At 59.5% G+C, this 12,421-nt stretch overlaps 1 protein-coding gene across 1 annotated transcript; it reads right to left on the reverse strand.

The window, feature by feature from the left end:
* Nucleotides 1-3,500: 3,500 nt before the first annotated feature.
* A3GALT2 (alpha 1,3-galactosyltransferase 2) lies at nt 3,501-12,421 on the reverse strand. The gene is made up of 5 exons (XM_062193238.1): nt 12,399-12,421; nt 7,026-7,109; nt 6,756-6,845; nt 6,355-6,492; nt 3,501-4,188 (listed from the first exon to the last, which is right to left on the reverse strand). The coding sequence occupies exons 1-5, from the start codon at nt 12,419-12,421 to the stop codon at nt 3,501-3,503; spliced, it is 1,023 nt and encodes a 340-aa protein (XP_062049222.1).

The raw sequence follows: 12,421 nt of genomic DNA on the forward strand, positions 1-12,421 counted from the left end.
AAGGAATGACGAGCCCTCTGCTCTCTGTATTTCTCTGTTGTGAAGAAGAATAAACTGTACCTGCACCCGGGCGGCAGCCGTGTGTGGCGTGCTCTGTGTGGGGCGGGGCGCCCCCCCCCCCCGTGCCTTGCCCCACCCACCTCAGCCCCCCGTGGGCACAGGCTCCTGTGCCGCGAGGCCAGCGGCAGGTGGAGGCGGCCGTGCGGTGCGTAGGTGGCAGGGAGCTCGGTTGACCAGGCTCATCCCGTTCTGGAGCATCGACAGTCGTGTTGGGCCCATCCGCGGCTCTCGCTGTCCCTGCTTCAGGGGCAGGGGCACCCCACGCCTCTCTGGGCTGAGGGCCTGATGTGCGGAAGTCCGTTAGGTGTCTGGAGACAGGCCCAGGGAGTCGCCTTCACATCTGGTTTCCCCCATGGAGAAGAACGCGGGAATTACGGCCCCCCAAATCGATCAGGGGACCTGGACGTGGCTTAGCCCCGCGTCACCAGGGAGCCCTCCTGGCCCTGTGGGTCGAAACTCCGCTGCAAGGGATGGAGGGTCCCAGGGGGGATTTATGGGCTAGTGTAACAAGGCAGTGGTGGGACAGCTCCCCACTTGGGGCTCTCAGCATCCACTTCCTCGGGGGGGTCCTGCGGGGTGAGCAGCCCCAGACTGCAGCATCCTCAGGTCATCTGGCTCTGACCGGGACATGGCGTGGACTGTGGGACCCACGTTCTTCACCCAGAGCATGGGGTGAAGCCCTCATCTCTACTGTGTCTCCGCGAGGGGGACCCAGTGTGTGTCAGCATCAGGAGGCAGAATGGGTGTGGGACCCCAAGGACCGGCGTGCTTGCCGGGGATCCCACAGGCTGTCCTGGCTCATGAGAACAGGGTGCACACCCCTGCAGTGAGTGATGGCATTGAGATCGACCACCGTGGCACTTCCACCGTGGAGAGTGGCAGACGTGGCGATTCTGGGCTGGCTTCCCCTCTCCCCCACCTGCACCCCGAGAGCCAGGTGCTGTGTGTTTACCCAGCACCTGTGCTGCTGATGCCAACCAGGCTCTCCACTCCTAGGGACAAATCAGTCAGGAGCCAGCGGGCACCTGCAGTCCCTGCAGACTGGGGGTGGGGGTGGCCGTGCTGGGCACAAGTGGACACAGGAGACCCAGAGCCGGCGGTAGCTCGGGTTCCTGTCTGGCTTCATTCTTCGGCTATGTTGTTTCCTGTTTGCTCTCACATTGGTGAGTGGAAGCTGCTGGGTGGTGTGACCATGCGTCCGTTCTTGTCTCTGCGCCCGGTGTCCTCATGGGTCACACAAGGACGAAAGGAGTTGGTGCTGAGGCTCAGGGCGGTGCCTGGCACCTGCAGGCCAACAGTAAGCGCAGGTGTTGTTCTTGCTGTGGTTTGGCGTAGTAGCCCTGGTGCATCTGTGTTGTTCGCCATCCGTGGTCCCGAAGACACTCGGGAGTTTCTGGGGGTGGCAGGTGAGCTGGCGTGGCAGGGCAGGTAGAGGCTGCACAGGCAGCAGCGACACCCCGGGGACCGGGAGTCTGATTTTCACCTGATCACCCCTGTGGGCCCGGGATTCGTGCTGTGGCCTGCGGCTATGTCCGTGGAGGAAGCTGGAGAAGGAGCTTCCATTCCTTGGCGTTCCTGCTTCAGACTCAGGTCCCTGCATCCCCTGCCCCCTCCCTTCTTACGTCCCAGGGCTCACTAGGAGGGAGCCATTTCCAAGATGTTGCCCACCCGCAGCTCCCCTGGGGAGGTCCCCATCAGTAGCACCCAAGGCTGCTCCTAGCCCAGGGCCTGGACACTTCTTTCAAACAGGAAATGACTGTTCTTGGGCAAAGTCCTTGCACTCTGAGAACTTGCTGGGGAAGGGGCAGGCAGGGAGAGGGAGGGCAAGTTGTGTTTTCTGGAGCTCCAGAGCAACCCCTGCAAGGAGGGAAACTGGCATCCCCATAGGACAGGTGAGAAACAGACCCAGCAGAGGTCAGGAATGTGCCCACATCCCACAGAGGTAGAAGAGTGGATTCACACCAGGATCTTACTGGCTTTCGGTCAGGTCTCTAAGTGGCCCAGGGTCATTAGGGTTGGTGCATGTCACCCTTGGCGACCGTCACTGGGTAAATCGAAGGACATTTTCCCACCAGTGCAGCCAGAGCATGACCAGCTGGTCTTAGGCATGCCTGGCTGTTCTCACCTCCAGTCCATAATCCAAAAAGCCTTCTGGGTTTTGCTCCTGTAGCTCAGGCAGGAGGCCCCAGGGCACTCGAGACTGCGTTTTGGAGGAAAGAAATCCCCTGTGTCATGCCATCAGTACCTGAACCTGCTCGTGGAAATGTATAAACATCATCAGGCTCGGGCCAGGTAAACTGGAACTGCTCTCCGCAATGGAGGTCTGTGACAACACTGCAGAGAAGGGACAGTGTTGTGGCACAGCAGGTTAGGCCACTGCCTGTGATGCCAGCATCCCATAGCAGAGTGCAAGTTTCTCTCTCTCTCTCTCTCTCTCTCTCTCTTTATTTAGATATTTATTTATTTGAAAGTCAGAGTTACAGAGAGGCAGAGGCAGGGAGAGGTCTTCCACCCAATGGTTCACTTTCTAGATGGCCGCAATGGCTGGAGCTGTGCGGAACAGAAGCCAGGAGCCAGGAGCCAGGAGCTTCCTCCAGGTTTCCCACAAGGGCTTGGACCATCTACTGCTTTCCCAGGCCATAGCAGAGAGCTGGATCGGAAGTGCAGCAGCCGGGTCTCGAACCAGCGCCCACATGGGATATCGGCGCTTCAGGCCAGGGCCACAACCCACTACGCCACAGCGCCGGCCCCAGCCTTGGTTCTGACCTGAGGCCTGATGACCATGCCCCCCCCAACTCAGAGCCTGTGTTCTAGGAAGTCCACGGATGGAGACACTCAGCTCCCAGGCACTGTGCTCCACTCCCCCCAAGCCCCACCAGCCTTGCGGCCAGGAAATATCATTTTCGTGGACTTAGAAAAGACCACATGGCCACTTTTGGGACACTTTATTACGATAGTACTTAAGGCACACAAACGACACCTGCGGGGCACCAGCCACCGCCCGGTGGCCTGCCTTCCCGCTCTGCGGCAGTGCCTTTGGGCACAGGGACCAACCCGGCTCTCCGCTGCGGACAGCACAGGGACCCACCGGGATTCTCAGGCAGTTCGTTCCTTCTTCGTGCCTCAGTTTCTTTATTTTAAAAAAGAGGGTCAGGCGAAACCATCCTTACAGGTGGCATCCGCTCGCTGATCGCGGCAAGTTCAGTGGTGACAGGTCTCTAGACTGCTGGTCTCCGGCCAGCTGTGGCTCAGGCCAGCAGGAAAGTGCGGGAAGGAGACACGGGCTGGGGCCAGGCTCCTACGCGGCTTCCGCGCGGGACCCCGGCTCCCGGGCCTCTCCTCCTTCCAGGTCCCACTCCACACCTCCTGGAGCTACGGGAGCCACGCGGGGCCCCGCGGAACCCCGGCAGGCGGGCTGCACCCGGGCTCTGGCGGCGGCGCTAGGTGCGCAGCAGCGCGTACTCCTTGCGCGCCCAGAGCAGGCGCGGGCGGCGGATCTCGGCCCGCGGGCCAAGGTCCGGGCTCCAGCAGAACTCGGGCGACAGCACCTTGGCGGGCTTGTGCAGCCAGAAGAACTTGTTGAGGTGGCTCTCGTCGTGCCAGCGCGCCTCGAGGCCGCGCGCGCGGTCCTGCCGCAGGCCCCGCGCACAGTGCGCCGTCAGCCGGCGCAGCGCCGCCACGCTGCCCCCGAACACGGCCGCGTGGTAGTAGAAGTCGCCCTCGCCCGGAGCCAGCGCGGCGGCCGAGCGCGCGTCGCGCTCGAAGGGCAGCAGGCGCCGCGGCCAGTGGTAGTGCCAGGCGTGCAGCTGCGCCACCGACTCGGCCAGCGCCTCGGGCCCGAAGGCGCCGCTGAAGTGCTGGTCCACGTCCATGCACAGCACGAAGTGCGCCTCGCGGCCTAGCCGCCCGGCCAGCGCCGCGCGCAGCGTGGACATGCGCGCCATGGACACGTCCTGCCAGCGCTGCTCGCGCGCCACGCGCTGTACGTGCAGCCGGCGTCCGGGTCCCAGGGCCAGGCGCGGCACGGCGGCCGGGCGCTCGGTGAACACGTAGTACAGCACATGCTGGCCCACCATGAAGTGCTGCTCTGCCGTCTCCAGGAAGCGCGCCAGGTACTTCTCCAGGTACCTACGGGCCGGCCGGGGCGCCCGGGTCAACCCAAAAGCAGCTCCCTGCGCGGCCCGCCCGCGGGCGCATCTTCCACTCCGGTCCTGCTTCCTAGACCTACCCAAACCAGTGTCCTGAACTCCAGAACCTTCCAATTCTAGAATCTTGGAGTGGCAGATTAAAGAAGCTTGTAGGTGGTGTGCCCCACTTGCTTGGAAGGGCCGGGTCACTGCGTTCCCTGGGACTGCTTTGGCCAGCAGGACACCTAGGGAGTGAGGCGGAGCTGGACCCTTGGGGGACTGGCATCGTTTGTGCCTGGAGAGCCCTGTCCCTGTTTGTAGGCAGATGCAGAACGTTGGTGCGGCCCTGATGGGAGGCAGGCCAAGGTCGCCAGGCATAGATGCCAGGTGGAGAGAGGGGGCCCAGCAGCTGGCCTCCCAGGGGAGATCCAGACATTTGGGAGCAGTGAGGAGCCTGGCCGGCTGGGCTCTGAATTCCTGACACCCCCCGCCTTATCACCATCTCTAATGCTAAGAAGTTTGCAGTTTTAAGTCATTGAGTTAGTGGTAATTCCTTAAGTAGATAGCCGGACTGCTTAGAATACTGGAAACTTGTATTAACAGAGTTTGGGTCAGTGGGGTTTAACAAGAGCAGTGATGCTAATATTTTGAGCATGTGTCACGTGGCTCTAAGACCATAGGTGTTATTTCATGTAAAGAGCTTTAGTCACGTGTACGCCGTGCGTAAGTGGGAGAGCCAAGAGTACAACCCAGCTTGGCCCTGGCCTGCCCTTCACTTGCTCATGGCTGGTGCCCCTGTAGGACACTGGAATCAGAGACCTCAGACACCTGAGGGCCCGGGTGCTGGACTCACACGCGGAGATCCTGGAGTTTGTGGACCTGGAGATGTGGTCCACGGGCTGCCTCAGGAACGCCTTCGCGTCTCTATTGGAAGTGGGGAGACAGAGGACCTCACCACTGGCCCATGGGTCAGCCCTTGGTCCTGTTCCCCCACACACACACACCTTTCAGCGGCCCTCCTGGCTTCCTCTCCCTTCCAGAGCACAGGCGGAATAGAGTTAGAGGGACCTTGAGAACCTGTTTGGTGTGTCTGGCAAATAATAATAATAATAATAATAATAATAATAATAATAATAAAAAAAGGCTTCCCCGGGCTTTCAGCGTTCTCTGGATGGGAAGGAAGCTCTCTCACTGCCTTTGCAAAGCTGCCGGGTTTAGCGTTAGACCTGTTTCCTTTAGTTGCTCTGAAGTCTGTATCTTCGGGCTGTAGGATCTGATCGCCGTCCTCGGCCAGGAGTCCCCTCTGCATCCAGCTTGGCCACCGCCCCTCCTATCCGTACTGGGAGACCCACCTGCCCGTCCCCGCCCCCTCCCGGTGTCCAGCCTCAGTTCCTAGACGGACGCCCTCTCCTGCAGTGGTCTCTTCCACATTCCGCCGTCACCTGCTGTGGTGGCTAGTCCCTCCGCTTGGTCGTCATCAGTATCTGTCCCATGGCCAGACCTGCAGCCCCAGCCTTGCCACCCTGGGCGCCCTCTCTTGCAGCTCACTTCCTGTCTCCCCGCCCCACCCCCCACACCACCGAGTGGTCACTGAATCCTCTGAGCTGATGACCCTGCCCCCTCTCCGAGCACCTGTCGCCTCCTCCTCCCTGCAGTTCCCTTTCCCCAGCTCGGATCCACTCCCGTGCATCTCCCCAGCGCCCCCTCCCTGTCAAAATTCCCTGGCAAAATCGTGTCCCCACCACCACCACCACCATGCCCTCCCCTCCCACCGCCTGCAGCAAAGCTGCTGCCCTCTACCAGGCACCCGGCTCCCTCTGTTCACCCAAGTGCTTGTCCCTTCCTCTCCCACTCTCACCTGAAGGACTCCGTCACCTCCTGACCACCACCCCAGCCCCCGTGGATCAGCCCTGGTCTCTAGGCTGGCTCCTTCTCAGAGGTCCTGAGCCCCTGGCTGCCGGGCTCTGTGACGCTGGTGTCCAGGGAGGAGGGGGAAGAAGGGGATGGCCCTGGACTCGGCCTGGGAGTCTGGGGCAAGGGTGCTGCCTTTGCCTCTCACTCCACTGTGGAATCTCACGGCCAAGGGGAGCAGGGTGCCCCGTGCCCTACGCACAGGCATAGCCCTCAACCTCCCTGCCTAGATAGCACCCCCATACCCAGGCCTTACCTGCCCACAGCAAAGACAGTCAGCCCAATGGTGAGGTTCCGCTCTCCTGCCACTTGCTGGGCCACATCTGGGTCAAAGGTGCCGTCCCAAATAATGGGAGCCCCCCAGGAGGTGCAGGTCAGGACTTCAGGCCGGGCCCTGGCCAGGGCAGGGGTGGGGAGATAGCTCCATTCAGCTGCCTGCTGGAGCCTGCTCACTGCTGTCTCCCCAGTGCTGGGCCCTAGGGACCTGCAGATGCATCAGACCAGTCCTTGCCCCCCAAAAAACCCCCTGGCCATAAGCAGTGCAGGCGGCTAGAGGACTGGGAGACGTGTGACCCTAGGGTTGTGGGCTGAGCTCCTGGCTCTACTGGGGTGGGGGAAGGGCAGGGACACCAGGACAGAGGGATGGCCACTCCTTACCAGGGATGTAAGACACCTGTGAAGTTGTCTCCCAGCCGGGACATTGTGGCTGAAGGGCAGACACCCATGGGGATGAGGACTTCCAGGTGCCTGTGAGGTGGGGACAGTTAAGAGGGGTGTGGCCACTGTTCAGGAGGGAGAGCCCAGCAGGACACCTGCCTGGGGCTGAGCTCGCCACCACCTCCCATCCCTGGAGAGGGCACTTGCAGAGGTCCACCCTAACCCTGACCCCGGAGTGCCCACCTCGGGTGCTTGGGAAGGGGCTTCTACCTGACGACTGGGAGCCCATACAGGAGCAAGCCCAAGAGGCCAAGTGCAAGTAGGATCAGCCGCCAGAAGGTTTTCGTCCTGGCCCTGGGGGTGAGGGGTGAGGATGGAGAGGAGCATCAGCAATTCATTCCGATATGCGCGTGTATGTGTGCACGTGCGGGATCCATTGTGCCTTCCAGTGTTTCAGTTTATTTCCTCTTCTGAATAGGAGTATTCGCTGTGCACGTGGTGCAGGCACTCGCAGGGATAAATGAGTGTGTATGTGTATATATATATATATATATATATATATATATATATATATGCCGTGCACAGTCTTCCCCTCTCCCAGCCACTCCGCTCCTGTGCATGGGGCAGCCAGTCTAATATTCTCTTCTTTCTTTTTAATTATTTTTGAGAGGCAGAAAGGGAGACATAGGGACAGAGAGCTCTGGTTCCCTCCCAAATGGCTCCGAGCTGGGAGCAGCCGGGAAGCAGGAATGCATTCCAGGTCTCCTGCATGGGTAGCAGGAACCCAGTTACTTGAGCCATCGTCGCAGCCTCCCAGGGACTGCATTGTCAGGAAGCTGGAATCAGGGGCCAGAGCTGGAGCCAGGCACGGAGCTCAGGCACTCCAGTGTGGGATCCGGGGTCTTTACTCCCAGGCCAGATGTCTGCCCTGCTCCCCACTAGTGGCCGCGGAGGGGCCCAGCTGGTCGGCACCTTGTATTCTGCACTGACCGTTACACCTCTTTGAGGCTGTTCCATCTCACAGCTTAAGGACCTCACCCTTTTGTCTGGTTTCCCCCTGCACTGACTGTGGATAATACGGTTTACCGAACCAGGCCACCTCTGAGCGGTTGGATGTCTAATCCTTTGCGGTCCCCAGCCGTCTGACCTTGGGCATGCCTGGGGACTGTGACATTAGGGTTGTGTTCATAGCCTGTGGGGTGGGTGGGGATGATCTTGGAGCTAAGAAGGCTGGGAGAGGATGAAGGGGGCTTATGGCTTGGTGGCTGGGAGTTGAGAGCTGTCTGGGACCTACGGATGAGTTGCTGGGCTGGCTATGATCAGAGATGATGTGCTGCGGCAGGCATTTGGTGTAGGGGTTAAGATGCCACTTGGGGTATTGGCATCCCATACGGAGTGCCTGATTCTAGTCCCAGTTCTGCCTCCAGTCCCGGCTTCCTGCCAGTGTGCCATCCTGAAAGACAGAGGGTGATGGTTTGGGAGGTTGTGTCTGTTTCCCATGTGGGAGACCTGGATTGGGTTCTGAGTGCCTGGCTTCAATGTGGCCCAGCCCTGACTGCTGTGGGCATTTGGAGAGATTTGGAGAGTGAACCACTAGATGCAAGACCTGTCTGTCTCTGTTTCTGTCCCCATGCATTTCAAATGAATAAATTAAAGGGTAGTGGTATAGTGGATAAAGCAACCCCATCCCGTATGGGTGCCTGTTTCTGCCCCAGCTGTTCCACTTCCAATCCAGTGCTCTGCTAATGGCCTTGGAAAAGCAGCAGAAGATGGCCCAAGTGCTTGGACCCCTTCTGCTCACATGGGAGACCTGGCTGAAGTTCCTGGTTCCTGGCTTTGTTTGCCCAGCACTGGCCATTGCAGTCATTTGGGGAGTGAATCAGTGGATGGAAAATCTCTCTGTCTCCTTCTCTCTAACTCTTTCAAAATAAAGAGATAAATCTTTAAAAATTAATAAGTTAGAGAGAGAAATGTACAGCATCAGTCTGTGGTGTCTCTAGCCACCTGGCTGGGCGGGTTCCTGCCGCTCAGCTCAGTGGCCCCAGCCCTGGCTTAGAGGAGGTGAGGCCTTGGGACATGTCCCTGGTTAGCTGTTTCTCAGGAAGGGCCTCAAATGTTGGGAATCTTAATAAGCCCCTCCTGGGGAGCTTGTCCCACTCCACCCTCCCCTGCTTCCCAGGGAGACTTCGGCTGTATGGTCAGGGCACAGACGCCGGGGCCTGGGGCCCAGATTTGAGTCCCAGTCCCACCCACCACTTGATGACTGCATGGCCTGGAACCAGGTCTGGCCCTCTGCATGTCAGTCTTCGTGAGTGAAAAGGGGATGAGAAGGACAGCTGGCTGAGAGAGCGGTCATCATGGGGTTAACAGAAGCTGGGCTGTTAGAGCAAGGCCTCACACCCTGCAGTAGCTCTGAGTGTTAGCTGCTGCGGGTGGTGGGGGTACCTTCCCCCTGCACACCTCCTAGGCAACCTCCTGCCTCCACTTCCTGCCTTACAAGTCCTTCCCAAACATGGCTTCCCTGGTCTCTTTCAAGGTTGCCTGCACCCTGCGCCTGCCTCTCCTGCTTCCTCAGCAGGTGTATCTGGGAAGTGGCTCTGGGAACCACTTGCAGCTTTGTGCATGTGTGTGTCCATCTGGTGCCATTTCAGTCCGCACAGAGCACCTCCTCCTGCTCAGCTGGCTGAGCCAGAAACCGGGGTGCACCTGACCTCTCCCTCTCCTGCACCACTGTCTGTCTGCTCTCGGCCCCCAGGTTGGGCTGACTTGGCCTCCTTGCCCCTTCCGTCCTCCCCATGGTGACCCTGGCCTACTCTTCTGTCGCCGAGACCATGGCAGCAGCTCCCTCCCCTCTCACCCATGAGGGTCATCTTGTAGAAGCCCACCTGCCTTAACCATTCCCAGATCACACAGAGGGATCCTCAAAGAAGAAACGCATTTAGAAGGCAAACATATGGAAATGTGCTTACCCTCACTGGTAATCAAAGACACACAAATCAGAACAAGGTGATATGTTTTGCCTATAAAATAAGCACTTTAAGAAAACCAATGAAAATAGCCAAGCTGCAAGAATGTAGAGCCGGGCGCTTGTGTAAAATGCGGCAGCCTTTAACCTTGGAAGGCTGCTCAGCTGTGGGAATGCAAAGCTCTCAGCATCCCTCCCCTTTGATTCGGAAACCCCTGCTTCTGGCAGTGTGTCCAAAGAGAATTTTCAGTACGGAGAAAGTTTGTGCCCCAAGAGGTTGGTCGGGGTCCGATCAGCCAAGCGTGCAGCATATGTTTCTTGCACACACACTCAGCATCAAGCACGGTAGTAGGTCAAGGATTAGAGGGGAATGATACACAGCCCCTGGCTTGGCGGGGTTGAGCCATGAAGGCAGGAGTGCGATCGGTGAGGGGGTGTGGATCATGTGACTGACGCAGAGCAGGTGAGCGGAACCCAGCACAGCCCATGTTGTGAGTAGGGTCAGTACAGGCTGTTCCGAGGGCGAATTGGAGGGTGTCACCCAGCCCTGGCGGATAGGAAGTTGGGAGCCTTCCTGGAGGAGGGAGATGACCTCTAAGCCAGGACCCAAAGAATCCCAAGTTATCCAAAGATAGCAGTGGCCCGTACAGAGGAAGCAGCAGTGTGGCCAAGGGAGCAGTGAGAGCGTGGACCTGCAGGTCGTTGTGCAGGGAGCGTGAGAGCTGAGCATGTACAGACGGGCAAGGCTGGTGACACAGCACCTGCGCTCCAGGCCCAGGGCTTTGAACTTCACCTGGAGGACCTTGGGCGAGCCCTGGTAAGTATTTCCTCCAGGGTGTGGCACAGATTTTCACACTTGAGAAGAAAAAAACAAATCCTCAGGCTGACATGTTATACTTGGACATCGAGGGCTGGGAAAGAGGGCCTGGCCAGAGGCAGGAGAAGAGCCAGGGGTCAGGGTGCAGCCAGGGGAGCTACTGGGGGTGTGAGGCAGCGTGTTGGTGGTGGGCAAAGGAGCAGTGGGTGGTGAAGGGCACGACTCGGCCGTTATTAGTGGGTTGGGGTTGGGGGCCAGGAAAGGGAACAGTGGCCTGGCTGGGGCCAGGGGCCAGCACCCAGAAGGCAGACTCAGTTCTGGGATTGACCTGGAGGGTAGCAGTGTTACGGAAGAGAGCACCAAGGGAGAGGAGGCCAGGGCCACACAGGATGGGGATGAGGGTGGGGAATGCTAGAGGTGCTGTGTCTTACACAGGAAGACTTGAGCTTGGTTTGATGCTGCCCCAACAGCATGCCACGAGGTGCTGCCTGCCCCACTCAGCGCTGAGCCTCCCTTCATTAGACTTGTTCTTGGTGCCAGCTCCCAGAGCCTGCCTCCTAATTGGTGGTATTAACACCGATTTGTTCAGTCAATAGATGAAGTGATGAATGGGTTCTTTGTCCTCATTCTCTTCTCCAAACTGTTACTCCTTTGCTTTTTAGCACTCCTGTTTTCTCCAGGATTAAGGCTGCACTCCTTGTTCATAACCGTGACACTTCACTGAGCCAGCACTCTGCCAGGGGCCCCTTAGAGGGGACAGCGACTGAGCTCCAGAAGGCTAGGCCACTGGCTCAGGGGCCCGCGGCTGGCGGGTTGTGGGCCGAGCTTGGACTTCTGATCTGTCTGACCTCCAGCATGGCTTTGGGCTCGTGTCCTGGCTGCAGCCCAGCCCTGCTGCTCCTCTCCCCAGTGTCCTGGACCCTGTTACTTTCCCTGTAGGTTGGGCTTCTCTGGTGCATGAAGCTGTGCCCCCCTCACTCTGTCTGGAGCAGCCCGGGCAGAACTGGCTGCGGCTGGGCCGCTCTGGCTACCAGGAGCCTGGGGCAGACGCTGTCCAGGCAGCCAGCAACAATGCGGCAGGCAGTGCACCCGCTCTGGGAGGTAACAGCCTGCGGCAGGGGCAGGAAAAGGCGGCAGCCGGCCTCCCAGGCCTCGGCCGGCCCCAACTCCCCCATTGGGGTAGGACAAACCAGTGCTTATCTCGGACACTGGATCTCAGCCAGGGCAGCCAGATAGTCGGCCCAAGTGGACTAGTTGAACTCACACAGTCAGATCTAGGGGGGTGCCAGGACCCATCGGCTCCTCCTGCCCTCTCCCATACTCCAGTCTGGGAGCCCTGGGTCCTGGGTGCCCTGCCTGAGCCGCGCGTCTCACCTTTGGTTCCGTGTTTACAAAGGAACCAACCACCCGGGCTCTGCCTGCAGAAGGTGTCCCAAAAGCCCCACCCCAGCCCTGCTCCCCACTCCCTGCTTCCAGAAGAGAACCACAGCTCAGCCATTCTCCCCTCCAGGGAGAAGACTTCCCAATCCGCGGAGCCCCAGGGGATGGGGCGCTTGCCTGGCTTGAGGTGATGGTAGCCCTGGCCTGGGCTCTCTGGCTCACCAGGGGCTCAGAGTTGAGGGAAGCAAGAGGGGCTGCCCAACCATTCACGGGCCATGAGGGCCCCTGGATGCAGCCCCCTGCCCCGCTGTCCCTCTGCGTATGGTGTCTGAGTCGCCTCTGCCCAGGGCCTGGGGCTCAGCCGGTACCAGCTGGCTGGCTCAGGCACCTCCCCTAGGCTCCCGGGGCTGCTGGCAGCCAGCCTGGACCCCTCTCAGGTCAGCTGTTCCTCCCCCTCCCCTGTGACAGTGTCCCCACTCACCTGAGTCCTTCCTTGAAAGCCAT

This window comes from Lepus europaeus, chromosome 5 (assembly GCF_033115175.1).
Source record: "Lepus europaeus isolate LE1 chromosome 5, mLepTim1.pri, whole genome shotgun sequence".
NCBI classification, from domain to species: domain Eukaryota; kingdom Metazoa; phylum Chordata; class Mammalia; order Lagomorpha; family Leporidae; genus Lepus; species Lepus europaeus.

What these genes read in the sequence shown, in the direction of transcription:
- A3GALT2 (XM_062193238.1), bottom strand. Translation starts at nt 12,421, where the DNA reads ATGGCTTTCAAGGAAGGACTCAG. An exon ending in TATGGGCTCCCAGTCGTCAG is followed by an intron (nt 6,846 to 7,025) that starts GTAGAAGCCCCT and finishes CCCACCTCACAG; the next exon opens with GCACCTGGAAGTCCTCATCC. An exon ending in ACAGGTGTCTTACATCCCTG is followed by an intron (nt 6,493 to 6,755) that starts GTAAGGAGTGGC and finishes TGCCCTGGCCAG; the next exon opens with GGCCCGGCCTGAAGTCCTGA.